The sequence below is a fragment of the Hyposmocoma kahamanoa genome, unplaced genomic scaffold (genome assembly GCF_003589595.1).
Source record: "Hyposmocoma kahamanoa isolate Upper Pololo Valley unplaced genomic scaffold, ASM358959v1 100021, whole genome shotgun sequence".
In the NCBI taxonomy this organism is placed as follows: Eukaryota; Metazoa; Arthropoda; class Insecta; order Lepidoptera; family Cosmopterigidae; genus Hyposmocoma; species Hyposmocoma kahamanoa.
The window spans coordinates 11,912,539-11,928,658 of NW_020653200.1; the positions used below are offsets into that span (position 1 = coordinate 11,912,539).

Sequence of the window (16,120 nt, forward strand, 5' to 3'; positions counted from 1 at the left end):
AAAAATGTTTAACTAATGTCAGTACCTAACTCCCTACACACATCCCTAAAAATCACCATTGTGATTTGTAGATGCACATAGGCCTGCCTATGTGCTTACCTTATTATTTACAGTGCTAAACAAAGCCTAAAGAATCTCAATCACTCTCTAAAACATCATAAATCTGTAAAGAAAAGTCTATGAAAATTCAGCCAGCAATTTATTATAACAAAGACTAAAAAAATATTGTGTACTCTATTATATACATTTCCAGTAAATAGTGCACTAATATGCTTTAATTTGTGGCTCAGCACCAAACTTATGAGTGATTGCCAACAAGCCCCCTCTGCGGACACCTGTATTCACCGTTACAAAATTATATATGAGAAACCTTTAAAATTTTAGCAAACCCTTAACAGCTACCTAAAGGATATTTATGTATTAAGATAATCAAAAATGTATGACAGTTTTATTTGATCACCTAAAACTGACTTTTTACATATGACTTAAAAACCACACCTTGCGTTTTGATTTATGAGATTATACAAAAATTATAAATAAAGAAACCATTTATTACATTATTTTACAATTCTTATTCAAATGTAACCATTTTATTTCTTTATTGGCTTCAAAAAAGCTTCAGGAAATAGACCTGAGATTATTATGTATATATTTTTTAGATAACATTGTTTTATGAGATGTTCAATTATAAACCAAAGAGCAATTAATGCTTCTTCAAACAAACTTTACCAACACGATCCAACTAATAAGTCTGCATAATGAGAACATATTCCATTCAAGGAATGTGGCTTAACATTACTACATAACGGACATACCTATTAACTTACGTAAAACATGTCATAATGAATGTTCAATTTCAACCTACATAATTATTATAACATCTAAAGGCACAATTTACACCTCAGCAAAATCTGTTAACACACCCACACAATCAAGTATGTAAGCGTAAGCTGCGAGCATTTAACTGTGCGTTTTCTAAATATAAACAGTAGTTGTGGCGTCAAGTAAACAATATCAGAACACAAAAAGAAACAGCCCGGAAATACAGTCTTATGAAACAAAAGGAGTAAAATCCACATCAACATACCTGAATAAATCATAGTACTGTTGAAGTTCTGCCTCTTCAAGGAATTCTTTCAAACCATCTAACATATTGTCTGAAAAAGAAACACAATACCCAGGATCTGAAAAAGTGTATTAAAATCACCGGTTCTTAGACTAAAATAAACTTATAACACTATTGTTTGTTACTAACCCATTTTAACAACTGCGCTATAGTTTACATTTATGCCAATTATTCAATAAACTAATTAAAAATAAAATTTCTGAAAATTAAAACAAATGTGCCACTTTTAGTCTGATGCATGTAAACGTATACGTACGTAGATATAATATAAACCAAATGCTTAGACGACTGAATTGACCACAGACCATATAGGATGAAAAAAAAGTTTACGCCACAGACTAATTTTCAGTTGACTGACTGCTGGTGCTGCCGACGATGGTGATGCGTTCCTTTCTTTCTAAAATTTTGTTTTGGCTTTTCTCAACGAGCGTTTTAAACCCTGACTGATAAGTTATAAATTGTTATAAAGTTATTCAAAGTGAAGGCATTATAGTGCGGCCGATATAATATAGTATTTTAAAGTTATTTATAAACTTAAACCTTATTTTAAAACTTTACTCAATGCTCAAGTCAGGATTTGATTATGATTTCAAACACTGGAAATACGACCCTAATGGCAAGGACTTCTAGTATGATTTCTAGTGTTTTAAAACATACTCAAGTCCTGATTTAAGCATTGAGTAGAGTTCTGGAATACTACCCTTAGTCCGTGGTCATATTGAACAACATCTTATCTGTAAAATAACAGTTGGAATGAAAATGTAAGGTACCTAATTTGAATGCAGTCCAAAACCATCGCTACGGGAAATAATCCTCATTACATATTCCACAATAGTTCTGTTTTTTCACACTTTCCGGTTCAATATATATAACAGCCCTCGTAGCATGCCGCCGCTATAAACTATTATATCCACATTTAGCTGTCAAATTCGAATGATAAACGGGTCGGCATTTGAAAGTTATATTACAATAACTAACATAGCGAGTATCGTGAAGTCATATTTTTGTCGCATCGGAAGCGTCGCGACTGGAAGGTATCGCAGTGCCAAACATGGCCCCAAGGTCACAGTTGATTTTAAAACATGTTGACATTGCTGTACAGTAATTTTATCGGCGTAAGTCAATTGAGCGCGACAAATGAAATAAATTATAATAGTAAAAATTGAAAGAAATTGATATATATAAATTATTGAAAAAAGGTGACGAAAACATTTTTAATACAGTTCAATACGTGAGAGTAATTAAAAATACGTGAATACGTAATAACTAATATAATGTTAATTTGTTTTTGTACAGAATAAGTTTATCTTTATCTTTAATGTAAAATATGTAAAGAATGAAACAAAATATAAAGAATGAAATGGCGAGCTGAAGGCTCATAACTCGTAAAATTAACTTAAAGCTAAGTAGCGGGTCTGAGGGCGCCCAAGTGGGCACGGACCTCGGCGCAGGGCGCTGCTGAAGACTACCGCCGAAAGGGCGTGCTAAAGGACAGAATCTACCAGCGTACGTGCTAAAATGAGGGACTCTACGTCCTCGCCGGCGGCGGCGAGGACAGTCGGTGCGTGTGGAGATGGAGGATTGATGTGTGAAAGTGGCGAGACGAGTGGAGAGAGAGATAGAGTCGTCAGTCGGATGCAGCCACCACGAGGGGGTTGGGGTGGTGAGGAACAGAGTCGAAGTATTTCCTCGATGCCTATTTCATGAATTGGAGCCGTAAATCTATATGGAGGTTAGCGTTGCGCAGGTACCACGGGGCACCCATCGCATTGCACATGAATCAATTTGGGAGAGCCTGCAGGCGATATATAAGCGCGGGATTTGCCTGAGCGAATGCGACTCTGGCGTACGTCATGTTTGGGCGGATGCAGGTTGTGTACTATCTCACCTTACTCGTATTACGAAGAGAGAGTTTGCTATGCTTGTTGAGAAGGGGGTGGAGGCGGCTCAAAACAAAGTGGACGCGATCGGGGACGGTTCTCACGTGTGCTTTGAATGACAGCTTCCTATCGAGCGTAACTCTTAAGTATTTGACCGTGCTCACCCAAGGGATTAGGCGACCAAAGAGCGAAATCGGGGTGAGGTGTTGTACCCTACGACTGGATAGGTTATTTCGCTTGAATACCGCCGCGCTTTTGTCGGGATTGACTTCGAGTCTCCATCTGCGAAACCACTCGCTTAGGCGTGTGGTGGCAGATTGGAGAGCTGCGGAAACTAATTTGGAGCTGCGCGCCGAATAATAAAGCGCAGTGTCGTCAAAGAGGGCGAGATTTACTGACTGATACTTCGGGATATCGCTAGTGTACAGGGAGAATAGGAGGGGCGAGAGGACAGAGCCTTGCGGGACTCCAGCTCTAATGGGATGAGGAGAGGAGATTGCGCCCTCAACTCGGTAGCGGAAAGAGTGATTCGATAAGAAGTCTCGAATGATGTGCATGAGAGGATTAGGTACGCCGAGATTGTACAGCTTGTAAAGTAAGCCGTTGTGCCAGACTTGGTCGCAGGCTTTTGCCAGATCGTAGAAGAGGACGCCGCCGCCGGTGGGCATAAAGCGGGGGCGATCGAAACCTTCCTAGATATGCTGCACTATCCGGTGCACTTGCTAAACGCATGAGTGCCTAGCTCTAAAGCCAAACTGTTTGACGGGGAGGAGATTTTGGGACATGACGTAATCTCTGAGGCGGGCGTAGAGGATGTGCTCATAGAGTTTGCCCATGGTGTTAAGCAGGGAAGCCGAATATTCGTAAATAAAAAAATTGTATGAGCGCTTGTGCTGAAACGTCGGTGGACTCAGCAGTAGGCACTTATCGCTTAACCTTGAGCGAGTGATGGAGCCCTGCCTCTGTTGCTGCTGCGTATAATGAATTGTCTTACATGTCACGTAAGTGATAGGCTTACCATAAAAGAAAATGTTAATTTTCCTGGAAATAATTACATTCTCTAAAATAAAAATAATTCACAGTTGCCAGTTTAATGTAAATACACTTGGTTTAAATATTTTTATTTCTTGACATTGTCCCTGTCAATCGTAGCTTTTCGTTATCAAACCAATCGTAGTTCATACCAATTAGTAATACTGGTACTGGTTCTGGTAACACTGGTACCTACTTTGCAAATATGGCGTAAGATTCTACAAAATGCAGTGGGAGTTAATTTGTTGTACTTGTCAATTCTGAAATTTAACAAAAAGACATGTTGTTATTATAAGACTTTTGCAGCATTAAAAGTGATAAAGCGAAGTTCAAAGTGAATTGTGTTTTTCGCGCTATGTAGGTATAATATCAGATTATAAGAGGTATAATATAAAAATTAAATCAAAAATATTTATAAGTCTACATTTGTAACAATAATTCGATTGTTTTCATAGATCTCATATGTTTACCTTTTTTATTTGACATCTATTCCTAAAAAATAATTTTAACGTTTGTTTACATAATTTTTGCAGTTTTGTCAAGACAGATTTTTAAAGCGTTTACGGTTGTAAATTGTAACTCTAATGTTTTGAATACATGAAACAGTATTTTATATTAATTTTTAAGTAAGGTTTATGAATGTATATCGTTATTACTGTATTAAGAAAAGGGCAAGTCGGTTTGCATTTTAAAATTTAAGAAGTGCTAAATTGATTCCCCAGTTAATATTTATTGTAAGGACTGTAATAAAGAGCACTCGAAGAAAGAAGACGCTTACGAAGACCAACATGTCACAGGTGAGTGTTAAATTCCACTTTTTGCTGTTATAACTAGAAAGTAATAATGTATTTCAACTTATATTATGTAAACTTTTACCATACACCAATGAGAGCAACCGGTAGTGTTATTTATAAAATAATGATAATAGATGATCGCCATTTAATTGCACCAACATCGCACATTAATTTAGAAATTATTTATTGATAATAATAATAATAATAATAATAATAATAATAATAATAATAATAATAATAATAATAATGCATACTTTAGGAAAAACCCTGTGTCGCGGGTGCCATGGACACACACATAGACAACCACAAATTATACACAAACTCAAGAGATAAATGAATGTAGGTCATACAAATATTTCTGCCGGCCCGGGAATCGAACGTGGGACCTCTGCGTGGCAGTCCAACATGGTAACCATTTGGCCACAAAGGCAGTTAATTGATATGCTCTTTCTAACCACTCATACTTAGCTTGTATCCACTCATACAATGTCCATAATAATTATTATTTATCAATTTAATCATTGCAGTTGATAACTAAATGAATACTTGGATTTGATTGTTCAATGGTTACAAATCCGTTTAAGTTCAGTTTTGTATTTTTATTTTGTTAATAATTGGGTAAGTATGATATAATTCCTTCTGCATGATTTAAATGTGACATGTCAATCATTGTACCTAATGATTTTTAGAGGAGGTATTTTATTTTTTACAGGTTTATGTTTACATAAAACAGATTGTATTCACAATGCAAAACTGGGAATTTATTTTAATTTTAATCAGACTGTTTATGAGATGATGTGCTGAAAACATATAATTATGAATTACATGCTGTACTGTGTACAAAATCTGAATTATAAATAGATTTTTTAAATTTTATTTTATTATTAACTAAATTTTATTACAATATTTTGAAACAAACTTGGTAAAAATCTATCCAAATTTGTGTTCTCAGCGATGCAAAAGTTCTAAACTGTGCTTCAGCTTCTTTGTAACTAAACTTGAAAGTATTATAGTAACCAGCTACAAATGCTGTAAAAACATTCCAATTTATGTTACATTACGTTTTACAAATTATTTTATATAAACAATATGAATTATTTGTGAATTAAATTTTATTATTAATTACTAATGGTAATTAGAATAAATTAAAAATATCAATTAGTACTGAAATAAGACTGCATCTGCTTGGGTTTTTTCATCAGAGAAAGAAATACTCGATCCCAAACTGGTGGTATGGAGAAACCATATTCCCACCTCTCACAGTATCCTGGGTAGATAATGGACTTCTTTTGCAAAGACCTGGAGTTTGTCGTACTTAATTGAGTAACTTAACTTTACTATCTCGGTCACCCGTGATTGTGGGACCTGTAAAGGTCCGTAAATATTGGTTTAATAAAAAAATATATGCATTTTAGATCTCAAAATCGAAAAAGAAATAGTTTAATTTCCTGTGTGTAACAATTGCGAAAACCTAAGAATCGAAACCATAGGAAGTTGGGTTTCTTTTGCAAGGTATTATTATTATGTTCTTTATTTTTTGTGTTAGGTGGTTTAAACCACACTATTATTATTATTATTAGGGTGGCTTTATTCAGGGTTTATTACTTATTACTGTGACCATTAACTGATTTATTGTGATCACCACTAATTACAGTTCGGAGCCAAAGCCAACAGCATTAAACAACAAAAGGACTTTCCTGGCTCTGACAGTTTTTATGACCTCTATTTGTAGCCTGTGCCTTCCCACTATGGACCTTGGTACGCACATCAAGGAGCACCACTGGGTGAGAAGATGCACTGGAGTTGCATCTGCCTCGAATCTGCACTCTATTCTCTTTCTGCCCAATATTTGAAACAAAACTAGGAAAGGAGTAACCATTGTAGGTTATTTCATCGAATGTATCTCCTTATTTTTCCGGTTATTCATAGTAGTAGTTTAAATATAGAACTACTGGAAAACTGAACAGTACATTTTGAATAAAACTGATAATAGAATCTTCTATTATCAGTTTTGTACAAAAATCAACATAATTGCATAATTATAATTATAATGTACTAGACAACCACACCAATTACCGGTCTCGAACTTAGGGAATTCCCTGTACTATGAGCACCAATTAGAAAAGTAAATTAGAATCAATTTAGAAAAGTTCATTTCCCAAACTGGTGCTAATCGTAAAAAATAAATGCGAATCGAACTTGGGACTTCCTCATCTGAATGTGCTGGTACCGAAAGTCTAAACTGTTGGAGCACTGAGGTCGTCAATGTATTAAAGGGTTATGATCTTGGTTGAGACTTAAATAGTATTCTTGTGTAGTTTTTATATGGATCTAAATGTTGTTAATTGAGACCTTTGGTAATTCAGTTATTAATGAATGTAACTGTATAATAAAAGCCTGCACGGACAGTTGTATAAGCACTTGTAATTGATTGCGGAATCATAAACTTACATTCCTATTTGTAAATAGTCACGTTGTACTAGACTACTGTTTCTCTAACAATTTATTTTACCGCCATGTATCCATCAATGCATGAACTGTTTTTTACCAAAAACCATTTCTAGGGTTCATGTCATAGCGTCAAGGCTCTCGAAAAGATGGAAAAAATAGTTTGATGCGGCAATAGCCACGACGTCAGATCCTACGATGTATTTATCCTCCAGCTGTGCATAGGCCTCTAAGGTGATACCACGAAAGTTTTTGGCTTCTGTGTACAGTAGTGGAATATCTTCGTATTTCGTAATTCGCTGCAACACAAACCCTGTCATATCTGCTTCCGTCATATTATACATAAGAATTAAAAGAATTGTAATTGAATAGTTTGTCTTTTACGACTTTGTTTATGTCCTGCATTTTTATAACAGTATAGCTGTTCTATTGCGATTTGCTCGCGTATCAAGCGTGGCGATTATGACAAGTTCATTCATTATGGAAAGCGTACAAGTATCTCTTACAATCTGAAGCGGATGACTGTCGCCAAAAGATTCAATTTAGACTAATGTTTGGTTGAATTCGTATAATTTAGGTCCTAATCCATTTAGAGCCCAGGCATTTCTTTTACAACAAAAACCACTACTTTCTCAGATAACAAATGATCATTATATTTATGTATTTTACAAGAGTTCATAACTATCTATTTTGTGTTAAATCTTTTATGAGAGGAACATTTGACGGTAAAAGCAGATATATTTCAAAAACGACTCTAACTTATAATTTTGTCTGCCGCACAAAATAAGTACATACGTTGTACCTACGTAGGTATGTACATGACCATGTATGAACGTTTCATATTATTATGTTCCTGTTATCTGTCACGAGTAAAGCCGTCGATAGCTTATGTTCAATTTTATTATGTGGAGAGGTGGAGATTCTCATTCTGAGCCAGTCTGCTGTCACCTGACAGGCTTCCCAGTGGGGCACAAAGGGAATCCTGACTCTTTCGTATAATTGAATGTCTCGTAAACTTAACTATTCCTATACGTCGACAACTATTGTATTCAGCCTGATAATAAACGGTGAAATCATTGTATTCGTGTTGAGCGACGATGCTTCCGCTTTAACTGATACGACATGTGTAAGTGGTTAGCTAAATGGCAACTCAAAATTATACTTAACCGTTTAGTCAAGCTGACGACGGCAACGTCAAATCTTTATGGACGAACAAAAAAAATTATGTTATTTTGTCAACATGTCCGTACAGATTTAGATCTCAAGTAAGCTCAAAGCCACCGTTAAAACGTCGTCACTTGAATAGCAAACTACTTATTCGAATTACAATTGAGTTTGGGCATGTTGTAACCAAGGATTGAGGTTAATTGTTCAAATCAGTCAAAAAGACAATTAATAACGAACCACAAGAAACTTTGGGTAGATTTAGACGGGCAAGAAATTTATTATGTTCGTGAGTACTTGTATCTAAGCCAGTTAGTCTTTTTTCAGCAATGACCACAAAAACAAGTGGGCAATGCGTGGAACAGCTACTGAGCCCAGTAGCTCATATTATTATGTAGCCTTACAAGACCAAATGAAACGCGCTCATTGACTGTTGCCAAAACAAAAACTCATCGATGTGTTTCGTTTTACCGTTTACCCGTTCTGGTGGTTATAGAGCGAGTGTTTCTGGGACTGAGAGTGATATATTGTTGAAGTGAGCGAAAAGACAGCTACGCTAAAATACTAATGGGCAGGGTACGTTAGTAGAATGAATAAAGAGCGATGGGCACTCACCACTATAACTGTAACCTGGATTACGGAAGATAGTGATCAAAGCGCAGACGACTGAACGTGGGTCACGCGCGGAGAAGATGGAGAAATTTTGTGCCTGTAATAGACAGAAGTGAAAATAGAAAGTGGTCCTAACTGAGCAGTGGGATACCAGTAAAAAAATGTAGATAATATACTTGGCTATTTGGGATTTTTTTGTAGTTGTAGAGCTCGTTATGAAAGAGGTCGTCCGGGGAAGTAATGCTACCTAACCTATTTCTGCCACCAAGTAATGTCAGCATTACTGCGTTCCGGTTTTGAAGGGTAGGGGTGCTGGTGAAATTACAGGCACATGGGACTTGTCAACATATTTATCTGGGTGACGGGCGGAGTGGAACTGCAACTGTTATGGACAGGCGTGTAGCTTACCATCAGGCGCACGACTTGCTCGTCCCGTCACTTAATATTATAAAAAAAAGTTCGTTATAATAAGCCAAATATGTTCACTGTATAGGAACTCAATAGTCTCTCAATCTCGAAATTCTGCCTTATAGAAAATCACCACGAAGTGTGGTTGTGAACGCACAAGGACGGCAACCCGCAATCGTTACCAAGTCGTCGGTTTCTTGAGGCTTGCTAAATTATTTGAGTTTGAACGTACTCGTACATATAAGGATTTGTCAATTTATCGTATCGTAAACCGTGTTTTTTCCGAGACAATTTAATTTTGAATTACGAATTATAGTTTGAGAGCCTTTCGTGAAAATGCGTCGATGTGCTTACTGCACTAGCCACGAATTCCACAGTCTTACGAGACTTATTATATGACCCACTGCCACGTACAGTTCTCCTCCTTAGGACCTTAAAAGTCGAAACTTATTCGCGAAGCTGATAGGTAACGGACGAGCACACCGCTGCATAGACGCCTAGCGGACATGAGTTGGTGACAGTCGCAGATTCTTTCTCCTGTGTATCGCACTCCTTCGATTAATTTTATCATGTCAGTTAAACGATCTCCGAGCATAACCTCTAGCAATAGCTTGAGTGAATCAAAGCTTTGGCGTAAAACGTACATGTCTTAATTTCTTGGGACAGTACTAGCGACATACTTTGGCTTTTTCTTTTTGGCTATAATAATATGTATGATGAACAAAAGATTTAATCGTAACGCCGTCGTCCAATAATCTGTAAGCCTTTTATTCAAGTTCAATCTACTTGATTGATTTATTTTAAATAAGAATATTTAGTAGTTAACAATTTCTTTTCATTTTTAGCTCCACCATTTGAATAGGCGGCGAAGTCACGCAAAACGTCAAGCAATTTTATCAAAGCATTTTCAAGCGCTCAAAACTTCATCCTACGCCTGCATTGAAAGATATCTTTATGTAGTTTCCGAGATAGTACACCTAGCTCATCCTTCTCCAATAGGCTTACTTTTGCGATTTAATCTGCATTATATACGGTAGCACTACTCTCCAAATAAGGCCGTAGTGCCTAATCGTATTCCTCGTTGACATGGGTATTTTATCTATTACATATATGTATATTTTTTAGGTTTTTCGTTTACGGTCAAATTTTCTTTAAACCGAAAGTTGTTGGTAATTAAATTAAACTTTAGTGTCAGAAAAGTGACCGCAGCTGTAAAATCGTTTTTACGTCGTAGTTAATATGTTGTTTATTTTATGGTTAGCGCTACCGCTGTAGTATATCGACTAAATGAAGTTTCTATGCGCTTCATATAATTATTTTATTAACGTTGTTAAAGAGACGATTGTTGAATGAGACATGAATATTAATAGAAACCTGAGGTAAAAATGTTGACGAATCGTATTGAACACATAGTCTGGCAAGAAACCAGAATCGCCAGCTGTAAAGGATTGGCGTAATTGTCTTATTATAATAAAGTAATTTACATAATAAAAATTAAATTGACACGTGCTTGCTTTGTTATTTTAAAATCTTTGACGTTTACTATCACATCGATCGTAGATTAATTCACAGGTATGGTTCAGCCCGATTCTCTTTCCTACCCTGTAATCTATTACAGATTATTGCTGCAGTGTTAGCGCATGTTATGTTTGTTATAACGTATTCTGTTACATTTTTTCTTCCAGGGGCAGTTTGCTTCTTAAGGCATGATGCGATGATCCGGATCAGAACATCGTTGTAATTATTTTATGTCGTAAATTGTGATTGCGTGCGCGTGGCGCATTAGTTTTTATTGCAATTTCCGTGGTAAAGGTATACAGTTCGGAGCAAGCGCTTTGGGCTCTATCACACACATTTTTTACATGATATGTTTGTATATATACGAATGACAGTTAATTAAAATCTATAGGTTTTAAAGGCTTGTGAGGTATTTAGCTACCTAAGCTGCCAGGATGGATCCTGGCAGCTTAGATAATCCAAGAGGATGCGTTTGCTACGGCACGTTTTGTCTCCAATTCGAGCCTTTAATATTTAATGGACGAATCTATCGAAGTTTGCGAAAATGTATAAAATAATTTTATAGTGATTTTTAATCGTAAATAGTATACGCTTTTAGATAATTTAGGGCTACTCAAAAAACTAAGTATCTTATATTTGTATTATTATATTCTCAACAAGGACCCAACAAAGATTTGATGACAGCTCTAGAAAGAGCTCTTCATTTCATCATTTCATTACCTGGATACAAATATTCCCACACATCACCCTAGTACACCCTTAGTCTAATCACGGTTTTGTAGATATCTAATAGAATATGTTTATAGTTTAGCAGTAAGTTGCCCCAGAAGATATCTTCAGGACGTTGTACAGGTAACCACTAATAAAACAAGGGTTTTCATAGGATGACTTATGATAGACTTAGAACTATGAGCCTAAGACAGGTTATAGAGGACTTTTTAGGTTTTTTAATGCACGTTTTTATCTATTAGTTAACTTAGAGATAATTTTAAGTATGCCAATTTAAGCTTTTCTGACGTCCGTTTACGTGGCTCTATTCTATGCATATATTTCTAACCTGAAGAGAAAAAATGGAGAAAGCTATAAAATCATGGCGAACTGATAAATTATGTTAGTATTCTACTAATACTACTAATAATACCTACGTATTACAGATTATACGTGTTAGTCGCAGGAATATATCAGACAATTACGTGCTGATTTAACAATATGGGGAAAATATACGTAAAAGTCCTATAAATTCATGGGCTTCTTATAATCTACCTAATTTTTACGAAATCTACAAAAAAGTTATAAAAATGTGTGGCGTTTATTTGCTAATGTAAGTTACTTACTTACAGAAATGAATCCATTGTAATAATTAGTTACACTTTAGTGACGCGTATCCAGAAAGCCACTAGTGGCCGCCACAAGTTGCGAACGAGATTTTTCGTACATTTTTTATGGCATTGTCGCCGCAAACTGGACGTTTCAGTGGCCGCACTCGAAGCACCAGCTTTGAGAGTTGTAAGCGCTGTAAGGTTGAAAATAAACTTTTAGGATTTTCGTTTAAATCTCGTTCTTTTGTTTGGAAATAGCTTCGGTTCTCTATTATTATGCTCAATTGATCATGTAAATCACTTAGCGCACTAAATTTGACGCATGAGCTTGTTAATCACCTAGACGAATCTCAGTACATGCTGTGGTTGTGAACTTGTGACGTAATTTTAGTCGTGTTAAAACATATGTAATCTTTCTCTAACATCGGGAAAAAAATGCAAGTATCGTATAAAAACGCGGTAATTCCTGTTTATTTAGCAATGAAATTATTTTTTCGCCTTTATTGTCGCCGTGACCAGGAGGCCTGTAAATACCTAAAACATAAGGATTGTTTAAAATAAGAATTAAATTAAATTTATCAACTTCACGTCTCTTCTGTTCATTGTATTGCTGACGACCGCCCACGTATATATCTAGTCACAAAATCTTTTTAAACAAATTCTTCTATAGACAAATTATTGTTTTGATTAACTGAAAATCGGAAGCTATAGTGGCAATTGTATAGAATATGTATAAAAAATAATGTTAATACTTAAATCTTGTAATAAGTCTCCATTAGACGACCTGTTGATGAAATATTCTATACATTCGCTATAGTGTATTTTATCTAAATGTTATCTTAAGATCTTGTTTTGGAGTTAAATTATTCTTAAAACATTCTTTTCATATAATTGCAATAAGGCAATTTGCCTTTAACTATTCCAGTTGCTTTGTGTTTCCTCTCTTAAAAAAACCTACATAAAACCATTATATCATAATTAATTATATCATTATACATAAGTTATTGACAACCATAAGATTGTTATAATTATTAATACAAAGATCGGATACTCACAAAAAATTCCTTCGATCCGGCCGGATTCGAACCGACGTCTTCTAGCATACAGTGCCAGACGCTATACCAACTAAGCGTAAAGCATGTAGGCATCTTTGTATTAATAATTATAACAAACTAGTGGAGTAATTTCACAATAATTGAATATCAATTCAATGAAAATTGAAACCATAAGATTGTTATGTTGATTGTTACGGAGCTCTGTTGGGATTGTATTGTACAGATATTTTATTGTAACATTGGATACAAATGGGAGTTACAATAAAAGCCATTGAATACATTTTGTGACTTACACGTGCGCAATAATACCGACAGCGTCTAATGTGATCAGCCGATGTAAATTATTTTAAGGCTCGAGCGATCCCTAAAAATAACCGGGAGTGTGATGTCATGAAATAAGTGTTACGCAGTGCTCCACACGCGCGCTTCTATCTATGACATCAGTTTGTTCGCCGATATCATCTGGTCAGATGCTAAATTGTTACTATTTTTCTCACGATTCATTCGTGATTCACGGTAATTTTCCAGAACTTTGATTAGTAATTTCTATTAATCTACAAGCAGTGCAGTTTTTATTCCAATCGGATATCTTTGTGTGTGGCTGAGAAACTATAAAATGGAAATTATGTCCTATAGAGGATGTAGTATAGAATTATAATCTTATAAGTCTTTTTTTGTTGTTTCCTATCTACAAAATTTTCTACGTGATATTTGCGCATTAGCTATGCATGTAACAGGGTTTAGTTTTAATAAGCAGTTTCATAATTATATTCAAACGCACCTACACGATGCGGTTAATGCCATACCTACAAGGCGCAAGTAAATGATATTTGTGAGGCGTAATTTTAAACGATAACATTTTTTTGCGTCTTACTGATTTGGTGACATAATCATTGTTTGTTAAAATGAAATTAATGATTTTCGTACTTCTTGTATGAAGAGAAGAGAGCCTTTTATATGAATTGTTATGTTGCTGGATTCTCGAAGTGAAGAGAGGATGTAAGATAAGCGGTAGATATTGTTGCGTGTCTGGCCTGGACTTGGGCCAGCCCACTCAGACGCTACGGGCTACTGTGACTCGTTCATGACGCCGCATATTTTTAACGTAACAAACAGCGCAGACACGCTCGCGAGTGCCAAATGTAAAGTTCAGTAACATAAATTTGGCAAGAGCTCGCTATTTACGCAGAGTGTCTATGTTTCTTTTTTGATACGTAAACATGTTACCGTAAGTGTATTTACGCCAGTAGACGCAATTCTTGCGTATTCATTCTCTGCATCCAAACCTCGAGATTACCCACAACTTACGCTGTTCTGAATGTACGAAAATCAACAGATTAAGTTCTAATTTAATATTTAATTTCCGTAATTTTTTAAGCTCTGTCCATTAAGACCGTTAGAATTAAAAGCCCACTTGATAATTCTCGAGAATTGTCGAACTAATCCGCTGTCCTAAAAGTCTCTTCTGGTTCTCCTATTCTAATTAAAACTTTGTGCCTGGATTTAGTTTCTGCTCTCATTGTCTCCTCCTTGCTTTAACAAGTTATATTTCTTACTCAGGTGTACATCGATAAAGTGGAAGTAAAGGTTAGGGGTCGTGTTATTAATAACCAGCAGGGTTGATGTCTATTTTGTGTAATAATGTCTATTACGCTGTTTATTTTTATGCAAAAGCATTCTTGAATAGTTAGTAAGCGGGAAATAACCTATAGGTTGTGTTAATTCCCACTACATTTAACGTGAGTAATCTTAGGGAACCACCACACTTGTCCATGCGGAATCGTTGGACGGCGATCATGTTACATCACATTTGTCGAATTAAGCCGATCGGCTGTCGACGCCACCGTTCGGCCGATGACGCTGCGGCAATGACCGGCTTGTGTCGAGTCACGTCGTCCTAGCTGAAACAAAACTCACAACGTCTTTTTGCATGATCATAAATATCTTTCTGATTAGCCTAATGCGTTTCCGCGTCGATAAATGTGGCACTTTGTTTTTCTTTTAGGATTGACCACAATGACACACAAAATGGCAAGCTGATAGGTAAGGGAGTGCACTGAAGTAGCAGTAGAGCTCCTTGTGAAAGAGTTAGTCCAGGGAGGTACTGCCACCTTCCCTATTTCTGCCGCCAAGCAGTAATGTGAGCTTTACTGTGTTCCAGTTTGGAAGGGCAAGGGTGCTGATGATATTACAGGCACACGGGACATGTGAACTTATGTCTCAGGGTGACGGGCGCAGTGTCTCTAAGATCTTTGCGATTAAAAGATTCAAATGGCACTGCAACGGATAGGCGTGTCGCTTACCACAAGGGCACAACTTATTCGTCCCGTCACTTTTGTATTGTAAAATAAAATACCATAGAAATGCAAAAAACGCGGTGTGGTAGTTTAAATTTTTACGAAAATAGTACAAAAGTTCAGAGAAAGAAGAAATATGTCATGTTACTAAAATTGAAAATTTTAATGAAATTATGGATGAGGATACTTTGTGTGACGGTGTCAGCTGGTGTTCAAATAAAATAAATTTTGGGTGCTATATTCCGCCTACCTATAAAATGATAAACGTTCGAAGTCTTGTTGATGGGATACTAACGTAGTTAGGTGATGAGAAATTTAGTGGACTTGTGATAGAGCATCCAAAAAATGGATAGGTATAAAGTGGGCAAGGTAAGGTTATGGATTTGCCATACACATCACATCACGTTCAACGAAAAAGAATACAAGACTACCGTTGTAGAAACCTATACTTACTCAAATGTTTTTTG

At 36.0% G+C, this 16,120-nt stretch overlaps 2 protein-coding genes across 4 annotated transcripts in view; one reads left to right on the top strand and one right to left on the bottom strand.

Annotated features, from left to right (window-relative positions):
• Positions 1 to 1,180, bottom strand: part of LOC113240566 (activated Cdc42 kinase-like) — a 42,290-nt gene extending 41,110 nt beyond the window's left edge. For both annotated transcript variants that reach the window (XM_026477910.1, XM_026477903.1), the window contains exon 1: positions 1,088 to 1,180. In XM_026477910.1, coding sequence (XP_026333695.1) covers positions 1,088 to 1,152 — 65 coding nt within the window. In that variant the 5' untranslated portion in view covers positions 1,153 to 1,180. The remainder of the gene's footprint in view (positions 1 to 1,087) is intronic.
• A 3,577-nt stretch (positions 1,181 to 4,757) lies between these two features.
• Positions 4,758 to 16,120, top strand: part of LOC113240428 (neuronal calcium sensor 2) — a 67,064-nt gene continuing 55,701 nt past the window's right edge. For both annotated transcript variants that reach the window (XM_026477748.1, XM_026477756.1), the window contains exon 1: positions 4,758 to 4,835. The gene's annotated coding sequence lies outside the window, so the exon portion shown is untranslated. The remainder of the gene's footprint in view (positions 4,836 to 16,120) is intronic.